General features: G+C 40.3%; 1 protein-coding gene across 4 annotated transcripts in view; it reads left to right on the forward strand.

The window, feature by feature from the left end:
- CASR (calcium sensing receptor) overlaps positions 1-16,090 on the forward strand; it is a 78,169-nt gene that overhangs the window by 50,066 nt on the left and 12,013 nt on the right. For all 4 annotated transcript variants that reach the window (XM_012476238.2, XM_012476239.2, XM_012476237.2 and 1 more), the window contains exons 2-4: positions 120-546; positions 3,264-3,570; positions 7,325-8,209. In XM_012476238.2, coding sequence (XP_012331661.2) covers positions 362-546; positions 3,264-3,570; positions 7,325-8,209 — 1,377 coding nt within the window. In that variant the 5' untranslated portion in view covers positions 120-361. The remainder of the gene's footprint in view (positions 1-119; positions 547-3,263; positions 3,571-7,324; positions 8,210-16,090) is intronic.

Raw genomic sequence — 16,090 nt, forward strand, 5'->3', positions numbered from 1 at the left:
TTCAATATGCCACCCCTAGGCCCCTCTAAATGGAAATTCTGAGCCACCTCAGTTGCAGTAGTCATAACAAGATGGGATTTAGGTTTTGCTGAATCGATTTTGTCTTTCTTTTCTTTTAGAAGGCATCACAGGAGGCCTCTATATGATGTGGCTTCCAAAGACTCAATGACCACCCACCTTACAAGTCTGCAATGAAGGCGGCAGAAATGGAGATTCAAATACCACGTCTTCTATTCTTTCATTAATCACTCTGTAGACATGTGTCCCCACTGAAGGGAGTGAACTGCTCCAAGGGGGAGAGTTCTGGGAGCCTCCAAACTCCTAGCTGTCTTGCCCCTCACCCTGGAGAGAAGGCAGAACCATGGCATTTTATAGCTGCTGCTGGGTCCTCTTGGCACTCGCCTGGCACACCTCTGCCTATGGACCCGACCAGCGAGCCCAAAAGAAAGGGGACATTATCCTTGGGGGTCTCTTTCCTATTCATTTTGGAGTAGCAGCCAAAGATCAAGATCTCAAATCAAGGCCGGAGTCTGTGGAATGTATCAGGTAAGAAGAGGGGCCTAATCCACCAGTCTCTTCTCTTCTGAGTGGTTGGAGAAAAGCTACACCAAACGCAACATAATTTTTTTCAAACTGTGTTCTCTCTTTTCAAAAATAGTGATTAATTGGTAATCACGCTGAAGCTTATTGCCCCCCATAATGTGCCTTTTTTTTTCCTGAAGACTTCTTTTTAAATAAAATGTCAATGATATTGAGTAGAAAAATCCACGCATGACCTGTTAAAGCACCTGGTGGCATTTGGTGACCAAGTCATTATCGTTCACCTGGCAGCAGTGTTGCTTAATGGAAGACTAAGTACCTAGAAGGAAATTTATTGCAGGTCTTGCAAACCTGAGTAGTAAAATCCCCCATTGACCTTACATACTTCAATGAGTGGTAATATCTGAGTGCTGGCTGCCTCACTCTTTTTCTTTTTCTTTCTTTCTTTCTCTCTCTTCCTTTCTTTCTTTTTTTTAAAGGCATTCAAGTTGAAAGAAACCACCGCAGTCAGCATGACCCAGGCATCTTCAAAATGTGAAATATAGTCCATTGCATTTTGGAACTACTACCATTAGAAAGTCTTTTGCATAGGAGCGTCATCCCCCATCGCCACTCTCCCCACCCCTCATCCCACCTCGCTAAGACAGAATGCATCTAACTCTCTGAATAGATTCTCTCTGCAGCCACTTGAAGAGAACTATTATGTCTCATCAAATATTTTCTTATCCAAGCCACATAGTCTGTTTTCTCATCCCATGATATGCTTTCCAGACCCTTCATCATCCTGGTTGTCTTCATCTGATGCCCCCAAATTTATTGTGACCCTTTTAGAATATCGTCTCCAGGGCGAGGAATATGTCTTTCAAATAGGATCTGACTTCTGCAGAATACAATGGGACTCTATACCACCTCCCTTAATCTACACTGGAGACTATGACTGCACTCCAAATCTTGACCCATCTTCCAGAGAGACTTGCAACTTCCAGAAGGGATCCCGCACTTTTTCTTGCTCTTCCCAATAGCTGGAAAATGAAAATGAAAACTAGGATTGTTCCAACAAAACTGGATTTCTGTTTACGTTCTAATGAGAGCTAGTAAATTAGATAACATTTTCACACGTTTCTTATGAATGCAGAAAAACTAAGTGCAGAATTGCACTGATGCGATGGTATCCTTCACATAACCCGTGTGGACAAATGCTCCATTGTACCCTGCTGCACAGAGCTGTACATGTGCTATGTATATACAGACCTAAGATCAAGCAAAAGTCTTGCCCGAAAATAATATATTTTTGAAATTATGTTAAAGATAATAAAATTAGCTTAGCAGCATAGATGTTTAATGTAAAAAAATCTATAATATCTCATAACTTTGTAGGTTTAAAACAAATAAATGAAGGAAACATAAAGAAAATGGTAAACAGAAAACGTCACATTTAAAGTTAGACCAAGAGGTTAGAGAACCTAACTATACAATGGAGTGTAAAAGATTGTATGTCTCACCTCCTGTCACTGTCACTGAGTTCAAGTAGTGAAACTCAGAATATAAAGAAAGAACCTGCAGAGTTGTTTTTTCCTCTAGACAAAAATACACTGATTCAGCACATTTATTGAGCCCTCACTCTGAGCAAAGTGCTGGGGAAGTGAAAACCATGTCACTGACCCTATTTCTCTTGTTAACTTGTTAAAGTGTTCTTCTTTGAAAAGCAATGCATGTTGATTTTTTTAGATATAAAGTATAAATAAACCAAAAGCACATAATTTTAAAACTCAACATTCCACCACCCAGAAACGACCACAGTTGTACACCCCAGAATAACTACTGTCTATGTACAGCCTTCATATGTTTGTTATTTGTTTACAAAAATGAGATTATTCATGTCTGTTTCCCCTTGACCTTCGGGAATGTCATAGTCTAAATGTATGACTCTGCAATCTGATCTGAGGTTATTTTTAGGCACCCACATATTAATATCCTAATCTATTTATATTTCCCCTGGTCCTTTTCTTGTACGTGTACATATTGCTTTTATTTAAGCACTTCACATCAGCTACTTCAAATTCATTACTGGAGAAGACAGATACAAATTATCCAATGAATTACAAACAGCAATCTTTTATTTTTATTTTTATCATTATTGCTCCCTGTGTGAGGTGTCTCCAGGTGTCTGTGTGAGGCACCTGATGAAGACTTTGCATAATTATCTCATGTCATCATCTGCACAGCCACCCTATGAGGCAAGTGCCAGCTCCCTTGATTTTTTATGTATTTATTTATTTATTTTGAAATGGAGTCTCACTCTATCACCCAGGCTAGAGTGCAGTGGTGGAATCTCAGCTCACTGCAACCTCCATCTCCCAGATTCAAGCAATTCTCCTGCCTCAGCCTCCTGTGTAGCTGGGATTACAGGCACCTGACACCACGTCTGGCTAAATTTTGTATCTTTAGTAGAGACGGGGTTTCGCCATGTTGGCCAGGCTGGTCTCCAACTCTTGACCTCAAGCAATCCACCCGCCTCGGCCTCCCAAAGTGCTGGGATTATAGGCGTGAGAGCCACCAGGCCCATCCTTGTCATCCCCGTTTTAACAGAGAGGGCTCTGTACAGAGCATGCCATGAAGCCAGAGAGTAGTAATAGTTCGATGATTCAAACTTTGCCCGGTCTTTACTCTAAAGTTGTTGACTAGAAAGCTTCCCATTTTCTTCCACTTCTTCTTTCTTCCAGGTATAATTTCCGCGGGTTTCGCTGGTTACAGGCTATGATATTTGCCATAGAGGAGATAAACAGCAGCCCAGCCCTTCTTCCCAACTTGACGCTGGGATACAGGATATTTGACACTTGCAACACTGTTTCTAAGGCCTTGGAAGCCACCCTGAGTTTTGTTGCTCAAAACAAAATCGATTCTTTGAACCTTGATGAGTTCTGCAACTGCTCAGAGCACATTCCCTCTACGATTGCTGTGGTGGGAGCAACTGGCTCAGGCGTCTCCACGGCAGTGGCAAATCTGCTGGGGCTCTTCTACATTCCCCAGGTACTCGCACCTTCTCAGATGGGGCCCTGGGAGCAGGATCAGAAGAAGCAGGCTTGGGGGTGCCATGCCCAATGTCCATGCGGTTTGCTATTTTCCTATCTCTGAAATAAAAGACCTATGATGTAGTTGGTGTGCTGTATCATGACCATTTGGGATTTATGAAACGCCAGTGTTCACCAGGTCAATGATACCTTCATTACTCTTCCAAAATTCTTTTAAACGTACCTTGCATAAAACTGCCTTTTTTAAAAAAGAGGCATTCAATTATTTATTTCCCACTCTATTCCTTTAGTAAATGCATTTTTTCCTTCTGCTTTTACTAAAAGGAATGAGAGCATGTGAGGTACATCCCACCTCTCAAATCAAAAATATCTGTCCCTAATTCCATTTCCTTAAAAGTCTCTGCTTCTCTACTGTCTAGTTGAAACTTTACCTCAGAGGGAAGCAGAGCATATTTTCTCACAAAACAGGAACTTAATCATTGTGTTGCACATTCCAGAAATGGAGAAAATTGTATTTCATTCAACAAATATTTATTGAGTATCTATGTATAAGCAGTCTCCACTTTGCAGGAACTCAGCCTAGGTGGAGAGATGGTTGCATTTTCATATACTAACAGTTTATTGAAGCAAGTGCTTTAATAAACATTCAGTGGTGCATTTTTTCACCAAAAAAAAAAATTAACAAACGTGAAATGCCATTTTATAACCTTTTTCCCCTTAACACCATAGAGCAAAGCATTTTTCAGTTTAACATTTATAAATCTATGATATCATTTTACAATAGTGAAAAATTGGAAACAACCTAAATGTCTGTGGGTGGGAGAATCAGCTCAATTGTGATACATCCTTATATCAAGCTTGAAATTAAATGATAAATTACAGCTTAAATTTATTTTTTTCAATGTTTAATATTTAAAATTCATGAGAATACCTTTGATAAATTTACATTTCTTTGTTGGGAGGCTCCATTTTTTGGTAATTGCCATTATCTCTTTACATACGTGAGGCAAGAGATAGTCTTGTCACCATTTACGGAATCCTTACTTCAGGGAATTAAAGGTGTTTCCCATGGGGAATCCCTGACTTTGTAACTTTTGTGCCAGAGTGATATGACAAAGCCTGTATAGGTAAATGTGCTGCGTGTGTTTAAATTTAGCATATTGTGCAGCATTAATGTAGATACATAGTTAAAGTAAGTTATTGTTACCCCATGGCCAACAAGCTAAGATGTCAAGTAAAGAAAGAACATGAAGGGGGCAGGGTGTTAATTCTTTGTGGTTTGGATGAAAGATAAGGTTAAGTTGAATTTATAAAAGTGCTTTGATTATCAATCAAACCAATATAAGTCTATCCACAGTAGGGGTTCTCTGCCATGGCTACCTATTGGAATCACTTGGGGACTTTTAAAAATACTGATGCCTAAGTCCCACTCCCCAAAGATCATGGTTTAATTGAGCTGAGACGCAGCCTGGATGTCAGGAGGTTTTAAAGCTCTGGAGGTGAGTTTAATGTGCAGCAGGGCTGGGAACCACTGCCCTGCCGGGTGGGGTCAGGACCCAGGAGTATTTCTCATGCCAGCCACGCCACCAAGTGGATGGAACAAGCAGACCAGCTAGAACAAATTGCGGTTGGAACAGTTTTCTGAATCATTAGTGAAATTCTCCCCTCTTACAATAAAAAAAAAGTTTCTAAGGGACACAAAGGTGTATTTACTCCACTTCAGAGTTGCTTTTTAAAAACTTGGTAAAAATTATAAATATATTCCTTAAGAGAACATATCCATGAGGAATACTATTTTTTTATTTTTATTCCTTTAAAGCCTTTTTGGCCTATTTTTGAAAAGAAAATCAAGAAGCAAGCAATAATGGATGGATTTTTTTTTAATGGTAGGTTTTGTATTTGCAAAAATCTGATTCAGAGGCCTATTATTCAGGTCTGCTAACCAAGTTCTCAAAAAACAATAACATCTAAGCAAATTACTTAATTAAACCACCTGCCTCATAAAGTTCTGTGGTATTTCAAGAATAGCTTGTTCTGATGAAGGAAAAAATAATACATTTTATACTATACCTTCTAAAATAAAAGCACTTGCCTGAAATAAATTATACTTGTTTTTTAGTAAAGTTGGCCTAATTTTTTCACAGACCAATGCCTTTTATGTTTCTAATGTAGAAACTATTCATCAATAAGAAGAAATACATTGGAAATTTTTATTTAAAAATATTAGACATAGAAAACTAACTGTTTCAATTGGTGAGAAATATTAAAAACACATTCTCCCAAATACCTTCGACCTGTTTTCTTAAGAAGTTTAAAATCTCTCAGGAAAAACTAGAGAACACAAGATATGAAGCTACTTCATTTTCTAGAAAAAACTTTATTTGTGTAAAAATGTTTTGTTCTTCAGAAGAAATGATCCCATAACTTGGAACTTCCTAAGTGGTGAGCCATGATGACACAGAGTGCTCAAGATATGGATCCCCTCAAGATATGGATCCCCTTAAGCTTTGGGGTGGTCAGATGGGGCCTGAGTGGTCAGAGCACTCCCACCAGGGTTGATCAGCTTCCTCCATTTGCTCTATGTGTTGCCATAATGTGAAAAGAAGTGGGAAAGCTCTGCACTAACGAATGCTTTGCGTGGTATTTGGCTACTTCTTTAAGCAACAATCTCTTAACATCAAGGGCAAGACTTTCTTCCCTTGGTAGTCCATACTCTTGCTCACATGCATAAGTGGCTATGTCTTAGAGAGTGGAAACGTGTCAAGACAGCTTCTCAGGGTTCCTATTCAGCCTCTGGAAGATTTTTGAGACCCACATCAAAAGCCTGCCAAGCAGGCTCAGTCATCACTTGTAACTGAATAAAGGAGAGGGCTCTGGATGGTGCTTCCCAATAGAAGATTCTTTACAATGCCACCTTCAAAAGTGGGTCTGGCCAAAAAATCAATCCAACAATAGTGGGATGGAGAGGAAAGGAGGTTTTTCTGATATTTAATGACATACATCATTGTTATTGTGGTGTAGGGGGATTGAGCCTAGTGGTTTAATGGAGCCTAAAAGAAACAGTTCTCAAAAATGACTGCAATTAAGGTTACTTTTTTCTAATGTACTGGGGTGTGGGGAGGAGAGGGAAAAGGGGGAATAACCAGAGGATGGCAAGAGAGAAATTAGGCAGAAGAAGAAAAGGGAATTCCCTGGGACTTCTCTGAAGAGCCTGAAGTTTAGAATCCACAGGGAACCTGATTCTTTCCAGAAGTGGATTGTGGACAAAGTGTTTATTGCAGTAAAGGGAAGTTAAACTGTTCAGATCAGAAGCTGACCCAAGAAGCCAAAGATATGTACATGGATATATTATGACCAGTAAGGCAGCACAGAGGAGGTTAGAGGAAACATGAAATGGTGCATGAAGACTCTTCTAGAAAGGCTAAGTACATCCCACTATTGTTGGGTTGATTTTATAGCCAGACCCAATTTTGAAAGTAGCATTGTGAAGAATCATCCACTGGGAATTAGGATGCTCCCTCATAGAGCAAAAGGTGCTTAAGTGCTCACGCTGGAGCAGAACAGATGCTGCTTTTCCTCACCCTTTCATCCTGCACACAGTGAACAGCATAGTTGATAAATGAGACCAAGGCATGCTCAGAAAGGCATCTCCACAACAGCCTGGAGGCTCCCTTAGCACCTCCTCCCTCCCTCTCTCCCTCCCTCCCTCCCTCACTCATTCACTCATTCACTGTGTCCTTGGTTCTCTCCAGGTCAGTTATGCCTCCTCCAGCAGACTCCTCAGCAACAAGAATCAATTCAAGTCCTTCCTCCGAACCATCCCCAATGATGAACACCAAGCCACCGCCATGGCAGACATCATCGAGTATTTCCGCTGGAATTGGGTGGGCACAATTGCAGCTGATGATGACTACGGGCGGCCGGGGATTGAGAAATTCCGAGAGGAAGCTGAGGAAAGGGACATCTGCATCGACTTCAGTGAACTCATCTCCCAGTACTCTGATGAGGAAGAGATCCAGCAGGTGGTGGAGGTGATTCAGAATTCCACAGCCAAAGTCATCGTGGTTTTCTCCAGTGGCCCTGACCTTGAGCCCCTCATCAAGGAGATTGTCCGGCGCAATATCACAGGCAAGATCTGGCTGGCCAGCGAGGCCTGGGCCAGCTCCTCCCTGATCGCCATGCCCGAGTACTTCCATGTGGTTGGAGGCACCATTGGATTCGCTCTGAAGGCTGGGCAGATCCCAGGGTTCCGGGAATTCCTGAAGAAGGTCCATCCCAGAAAGTCTGTCCACAATGGTTTTGCCAAGGAGTTTTGGGAAGAAACATTTAACTGCCACCTCCAAGAAGGTGCGAAAGGACCTTTACCCGTGGACAACTTTCTGAGAGGTCACGAAGAAAGTGGCAGCAGGTTTAGCAACAGCTCGTCAGTCTTCCGACCCCTCTGTACAGGGGATGAGAACATCAGCAGTGTCGAGACCCCTTACATAGATTACACACATTTACGGATATCCTACAATGTGTACTTAGCAGTCTACTCCATTGCCCATGCCTTGCAAGATATATATACCTGCTCACCTGGGAGAGGGCTCTTCACCAATGGCTCCTGTGCAGACATCAAGAAGGTTGAGGCGTGGCAGGTGCGTCCTTCACTGAGATAGCAATTTGCTGTATAAGAAAGCAGAGTTGGGCTGCAACTCCAGGCAAGAAAGATAGTAGTTACTGGAAAAGGGCAGTATTTAAATGAGGCCACTAAATGGAGCTTTGGATTCAAAGTGGCTTTTTAAAATCTTGAGCAACTGATTTGTGAAAAATTGATAGTAATTTGATTATCTATTTAAAGCCTTGACTCAACTGTTCTTTAGTCCAGAGGTTCAGAATACCTAAAGTATGGTCCCTAAAAGTGTTCAAATATCCCAGAACAGATTTAGTAATGAGTGGGGTATTTTTCTAATGTCTATAGGGTCAATATTGATCCCTTGAGAGTAAGAAGATTTGTTTAGTACCTATTACATTCCATATACTAAGTGGCATAAAGCTAGTATTACTGTGTTCAGCCACCACTTTTGCCATTACATTACCCACAGCCTATACCAAGTCACCCAGCAGGTCAGCTAAGCATGGCTTAGGACAAAAGCAAATCAAAGGCACAGAAACCCAAAACTCTTTATAAAAGGATTTGATATTGAATGTTTCAAAAAAGAGCACTGAAGTCATTATCACAGAAAAAATCAGAACTTAAGCAGAGTTCCCACATTTGTTTAGTCTTGTTTTGTATTTTTCACTTACACACAGGAGAGACATCATAATCTTTTTCAGTTCGTGAGCTTATATCCTAAATAGCTGTTTGGGTCTTGCATATGTGCCTTATTTTTTCAACCAGACTCCTTTTGTATTTTCCTTAGTTCTAAACTGACCTATCAGAGAGACTCCATGACAGTGGAGAGGGCAGGGATCCCTTAATTTGAATGGAATGTCCAAGCCTCCAGCTCCCCCATTTCCTAGCTGTGTGATCTTAGGCAAACTGAGGCTCTAAGTCACAGTGTCTCCATCTGTGACACAGACTTAATGTCTAGCCTACTTTCCACCCAAAGTTCTTCTGACTATTAAATGATATGATATATGTGAAAGCAGTTTGTAAACTTTCAAGCTCTAAACAGATGTATGATTATTATAGTAGGATTTCAGTGTACCTCTAATTAATCCATCAATTAGGTTACAAATGATAACTAGAACACTTCTGTATACAGAACCCAACCACCACAAACCATTTGGGAAGGATACCAAGAAGCAAAGAGCATACAGCTTGTATCAGTCACTGTAGAGATTCTCATGAAAGACAAGGAGTGACTGTCTAAGTTGGTCAAATGAGACTGGATCTGCAAATTCCCAGCTCTTCTTGTATGGGAACTTCTCACCCAACCATCACTGTTGGCTAAAATTTCTAATTTCTGTGGGTTTCCTTCTTCTAGCAGAACCGCTACCCTGCCAAGATAGAGGTGCTATAATAAAGGTCAAACACTCTGAAGTCTTCAGTAGTGATGATGTTAAGGTGTGGGGTTTTAAGTAGCAGAGTAAAGGGGCAATCTTTTAGGTCGTTGATATTATCATCTTTTCTTTCTTGCCTTTCATGTCCAATGCAAGAAGGACCCGAGCTCTTGAAAAAAACTGCAAGACCAGGGTGTGGCTGAAGGGAAATCAGGCTTCAAGGAGGAAACTTGGCAGTTCTACTCTCCAATTACTCCTTTTCCAGATGAGGAAAGAAAATCCAGATGGTCAAAACCAGAGCTTGAACCCGTAAGAAAAAAGCCATGACAGGCTACAGTCACAATTGGGAGTTTTAGTTGTATAAAAGAAAGCCCTAACCAAATTGGCATAAACAATAAAAAAAAAGAGGAAATGTAGTGGGTTGTGTTACTGAGAATATCAGAAATGTTCCAGGTACAGCTAGGTATTTTCATCTCATCTTTCTGTTCTTCATTCCCCAGTTAGCAATTTTCAGCCTCTGTAGCATCTTGAAACTAGGATCTCCTTGCTTCCCAGGATATCCTGTAAAAGTCCCAGAAACCAAGTTTATTGACCATTCCTAGGCCATGGATTCCTCCTTGATGCTATGAGTCCTCCCAACTACATAAACTTAGAGTAAGAGGGGAGTGAATCTCTAATGGGACGTCAGGATGCCATTACCAAAAGGAGGAAGGAATAGGAGCAAAGCAGCCAACGTTCAAAATGTCCACTACACAGACACCTCACCCAACCATGGCCCGGGTAAAGATATGTTCTCCTGACTCATACATGGTCTGGCAAAATCCCCCAAGGAGAGAGCACAGATAGGAAAATGGGATCAGAGCCCTAGGGAGGAATAACGGGATATTGGCCAAAATGTCCTGAGTGCTTGGTGTAGGTCTCCTTTGAGCCTCAGGAACCCAGGATGCTGGGTGGGCATTCCGGAGTTTGAGATCTTGGCCAGGAGATAACTAGCAATTATTCATTCTCATTATTAAGAGCTATAATCTAACCCAAGTCTCCAGCTGGAACTCTATGTCTGCCTTCTCTCAGTTCCTCCCCTATAAGCCAGCCTGCATGACACCTCTTCACAAATCACTTATTAATTTTTGGCACAGGATCTTTGCATAGGCCATAGCCCACACCAGAAGGGCCATCAATTTTTATCTCTACTATCATTTTCCACCATGAACATTTAAATCGTTTTCAAAATTCACTTTCCCCTGAAAGCCTTTTCAAACTATACTCCCACAACACACTTTCTGATTATTCTTCCTTCCTCATTTTTGCTGTTTTTATACCCAGCTTAAGCTTCCACAGCTCTTCAATTGACTGAAATAGACATTTATTAGTTAAAATTCTGGTTATAAGGGTTAATCACAAATTTTTTTCTTTTGTGGACCTTTCCCTTCCCCGCCCAAAAATAAATCAATCAACTCATATGCCTCAAAAGTAGCACTAGCAGGTGATTTATGAGCATACAACTCACTATTGCCTCCTGACCTCTTCCTGGAGACCCCCAAGCCCTTCTTACACTCCTTCTCAGCTTGCAAGTCAACCTTCCTCAAAAAATATTAAAGATGTTTAAACCAGCCGGGTGCGGTGGCTCAAGCCTGTAATCCCAGCACTTTGGGAGGCCGAGGCAGGTGGATCACGAGGTCAAGAGATCGAGACCATCCTGGTCAACATGGTGAAACCCCGTCTCTACTAATACAAAAAATTAGCTAGGCATGGTGGCGCGTGCCTGTAATCCCAGCTACTCAGGAAGCTGAAGCAGGAGAATTGCCTGAACCCAGGAGGCGGAGGTTGCGGTGAGCCGAGATCGCGCCATTGCACTCCAGCCTGGGTAACGAGCGAAACTCCGTCTCAAAAAAAAAAAAAAAAAGATGTTTAAACCATGCCTGTATTGTTCAGCACTTTGTGCAGAATGCCTGACACTGTAATATTCATAGAGTGAATGAATGAGTGAATAGCAGTCTAGTTGATTTGACCTGTCAACACTATCTAGAGGCCTTTGCAGGGAACTGTTTGAGCCAACAATCCATTCTTGAATCAATCACTGTGGCCAAGGTATTCTAGGCTTTGTTTGGACAAGCTTTGGTCACGTGCTCACCCACAAGTTTGAATGGAACATCACGTATGTAAGTACGGAACCACCTTCTTCTCTCAGGATGATCATGCACAAGGTGTGCTTCCTACTTTCCTGCTTCTCACACCAACACTTTCTAGTCAAAAAACAGGCATGCAACTGTGGTGAGGATAGAAATCAGATGGAGTTGATCTTCCTAGGAATTGCTGGTACTGCTGGAAGTTGGGGAAAGGGGGATAAATTGTGGGGAGAGCCAAAGAAGATGGAAGAGGTATAAGAAAACATGGCTGGGGTTAGAGAAGGGAATAGGACCTGGATCTTCCCCATGCTCTTAGCACAGGAATTGGACAAGAATCATCAAGCTCATTATCTGTGTGACCTGGCCTTCATTATCTGTGTAAGAGCTAGAAGTCCTAGACCAGAGTCGGGGGTTTCTAGTCTCTAGCGTTCAGCTTAATTCAATTGACGCAACTTAGCATGTGTGCCAAGAGGTGATTCCCATTTATGCTTATAATGGGAAACAGTTTGACTTTAAAATCTTTTAGGGGAAATACCCTAAAAGACCACAAGATGGGAATATTATGGCATAAAAGAATACCTTCTAAGTGTATGCATGTCCTGTATTTGCCCTTCTTTTAGATCTATGTGTTTTTCTTGGCGATGTTTTCTTTGTGAGCCTGTAAGTCTCTTTGTGTCTGTATGTTATCTTCTATGTTCAGATCTTTTTTGTTGTTTGTGTTTTGTTTTTTTGAGACACAGTCTTGCTCTGTCACCCAGGCTGGAGTGCAGTGGCACGATCTCAGCTCACTGCAACCTCCACCTCCTGGGTCCAAGCAATTCTCCTATGTTCAGATCTTTCTACTAGCTTTTTTTTGTTTCTCTTCCCCTTCACTTAATCTTTTTCCTCATATTACTTCCCAAATAAAAAAAAATTGGGAAGCATATTATACTGAATAATAATCTCAAGTAAAATTTTATATTACATTTTAAAAGGAACTGTCAGTTCCTTTTTAAAACATTTTTTAAAACAAAAGAGTGTTCTCTCTGGGGCAGATATCTAAATTATCTTTTAACTTATGTTGCTTTTTTGTGGGTCGATGATTATCATTTTAAAAATTCCCTGTCATTGCTCTTAAGGGTGAAATGGTTTTCATCTACATCTTCCCTGTTATGTGAACTAAAGGCAAGATATTATGCAGAAAACAAAATGTCTAAATGCAAAACTTGCAAGTCAACCTGCCCCCCAAAAATATTAAAGATGTTTAAAGAGGTGACTTAGAGATATGACTTGGTAAATATAATAATTGATTGATTATAAGTGGATAACATACAAATTTTGAGTAGAAAAAATTCCACATTAATATGATTTTATTTATATACCTACTGTGAGGAAATACTTCAATATAATTCAGGTTAGGATTTGAAGTAAGGAAAAAAGTAAAACGTATCATTTGAGATGAGTCTTGAAGGGTAGATAGGATTTGTGGATATGAAAAAGGATCTGTTCCTTGGAGGAAAGCTCACAACATGCCCTGCTAAGTAAGCAAAAGGATACAGACTAAAAAAAAAAAAACAGTGTATGATTTCATTTATGCGATATTCTCTCTCTACTAACAGAAAGAAAACAGATCAGTGGTGGCCTAAGACTTTGAGTGGGTGAAGGTTGGCTTTAAGGGACACCACAGAACCTTTTGGGGTGGTCGCAGTGGTAGTTACCAGGCATATACATTTGTCCAAACTCAGAACTATACACAGTGCATATAAATTATAACTCAAAAAAATTGATGAAAAAAAATAACGTAAAGTCCCCAGGTGGGGAAGTTCTGGCTACGCATGGAGATCAGGGTGTCATTCAGGTTAGACCATTTTCCCAATTATGGCTTCTTGTGTTGCCACAAGCATTGCAGATCTCTACCATTCCATTTTTAAAATATGTCCATTTCCTCAACCTACATATTATGCCAGTTAACCTGTTATAACTAGATGTAGACAACTTAATAGATGTCAAATTTCACTCCTGCATGTGAGTAGGTAGTATAGTGTAATGGTTAACAGTTTGGTCTCACATCAGACTGAGTTGGTTTAAATTTTAATTGCCACCTAATTGCTTTATGACCTTGGGCAGTCACTTAGTGTCCTTGTGCCTCACTTTTCCCTCTCACCTGAGAAATAGAGATCATGAAATGTATAAGTTTATCATGAGGATAACATTAATTAATATGCACAGAGTGCTTAGGACAGTGCCCATATACTATGTTTAGTAAATATTAGTTTTGAGTATTATTCTTTTGTAGGTGAAGAAGGTAAAGACCCAGAGAGGTCAGAGTGATTTTCCTAAAGTCATATATCTAGCTAGTAAGAAAGCCACATCTGTTCCAGGTGATCTGTTCCCTGAAGAGGCCAAGGGCGTTGCTAAAAGAAACAGTTTTGCCCTCTGGGCACCACATGCCTTCTAGCTCCTGAGAGGCTGCCAGATCAGCCAGTGGTATCCAAGTGAAGACACTTGTCCACTGCCTTGAATCCTGGGTGTTCACCAATTGTCCTGACACCTCAGTCCTTACACAAAGAGAAAGTATAGTGTACAAATAATTCAGAGCAGACACAATCAACTGGGTTGGAGCATATTAAACATCTCTTTGTCCATCTTGAATATTATTGTATTTTTTTTTCCTAAAACAATGACTGCTTAGCCAGTAGTGGTTCATCAATAAATGCTTGTTGGATAAACAAATGAATAAAGACGGAAAATGGGACGAAAATAACCCTGAGAGGACAGTAAGAGAGTACCTAGATAAGGGAAGTCAGTGATCTCAGAGAAGTGGTCAGAAAACTCTCACACAACAAAATCACAGTAATGCTGACTTCATAAACTGGGGCTGAAACTTAGTTCTGCTTTATCATCAACATAAATTACATGAAGGAAAACATGTTTTGGTAAGGATTCTAAGAGTATAAACAGGAGTATTGAGGCATAAAGATCCAGAAACTGATGTAGGCCTCCTAAGAATCTTTATCAGGAACAATTTATTAGGCTAATTTGTACTAATGAATATGCCTGAAAGAAGAAAACAACAACTTTTAAAAAATTATTGTGGCCTTTTTATTTGTTTGCTTGTTTTTGTTTGAGTTTAAAATTTAGATCATATTTTCAGTCTTACTCAGCCTGATTCAACCCAGTTGAACTGGTTAGAACTTCCAGTATAATCTTATATAGATATAGTGAAAACAGGCATTCTCGTCTGCTTCTGATCTCAGGGGGAAAACATTCAGTTTCTCACCACTAAGTATGATGTTAGCATTCATAGATCCCCTTTATAGGGTTGAGGAAGATCCCTTTTATTCCTTTATTGCCTGGAGCTTTTATCAGGAATAGGAGTCGGATGTTATCAGTGCTTTTTCTGTATCTATTCAGATAATTATATGGTTTCTCTTTTGGTAGTATGTTAATGTAGTTGAACATCAAACCAAACTTTCATTCCTGGGATTAATCCTACTTGGTCATAATATATGTTCTTTTTTGTACATGTATTTGTGTGTTTGATTTACTAAAATTTGGTTAAGAAATTTTGCTTCTATGTTCATGAGGACTATTGGTCTATAGTTTTATTTTCTTGTAATATCTTTGTCTGGTTGTGGTGTCTGAGTAATGATGACTTCAGAATGAGTTTGGCAGTATTGACTCCCTTTTGATAAAGCTCTGTAAGACTTTTATAGAATTGGTATTACTTCTTCCTTAAATGTTTGGCAGAACTCATCAGTGAAGCCATCTTGAGTTGGTTTTCTTTGTGGAATTTTTTTTTTTTTTTTTTTTTTTTTTGAGATGGAGTCCCACTCTGTCGCCCAGGATGGGGTAAAGTGGTGCTATCTCAGCTCACTGCAACCTCCACCTCCCAGGTTCAAGAGATACTTCTGCCTCAGCTTCCCAGTTAACTGGGATTACAGACATGTGCCACCACTACCAACTAATTTTTGTATTTTTAATAGAGACGGGGTTTCACCATGTTGGCCAGGTTGGTCTCGATCTCTTGCCCTCGTGATCCTCCCGCCTCGGCCTCCCAAAGTGCTAGGATTACAGGCGTGAGCCACCGTGTCTGGCCATGTTTAACTTTTTAAGGAACTAACAGAGTTTTTTTCCAATGTGGCTGCACCAGTTTACATCCCCACCAGCAGTCTATGAAGAATTCCAAGTTCTCTACATTTTTATCAACGCTTTTTCTTATCTAATCCCATACCTTTTTGATATGAAATCTAGCCTCTTTTTTGCCTTGGCTCTTTACTTATCTACCATATTTCCCTTTGTTCTCTAGTACATACACAATTCTTGAGAAATTGATCACTTTTCTGGCCCCATAACACATCATGTTTATTCCTAATGTGATGTCTTTGCCCATGCTCTTCCACTGTTTTTAACACCTTTCCTCCCTCT

The sequence above is a fragment of the Aotus nancymaae genome, unplaced genomic scaffold, assembly GCF_030222135.1.
Source record: "Aotus nancymaae isolate 86718 unplaced genomic scaffold, 86718_ANA_hifiasm-v0.15.2.pri h1tg000011l, whole genome shotgun sequence".
Taxonomy (NCBI): Eukaryota; Metazoa; Chordata; class Mammalia; order Primates; family Aotidae; genus Aotus; species Aotus nancymaae.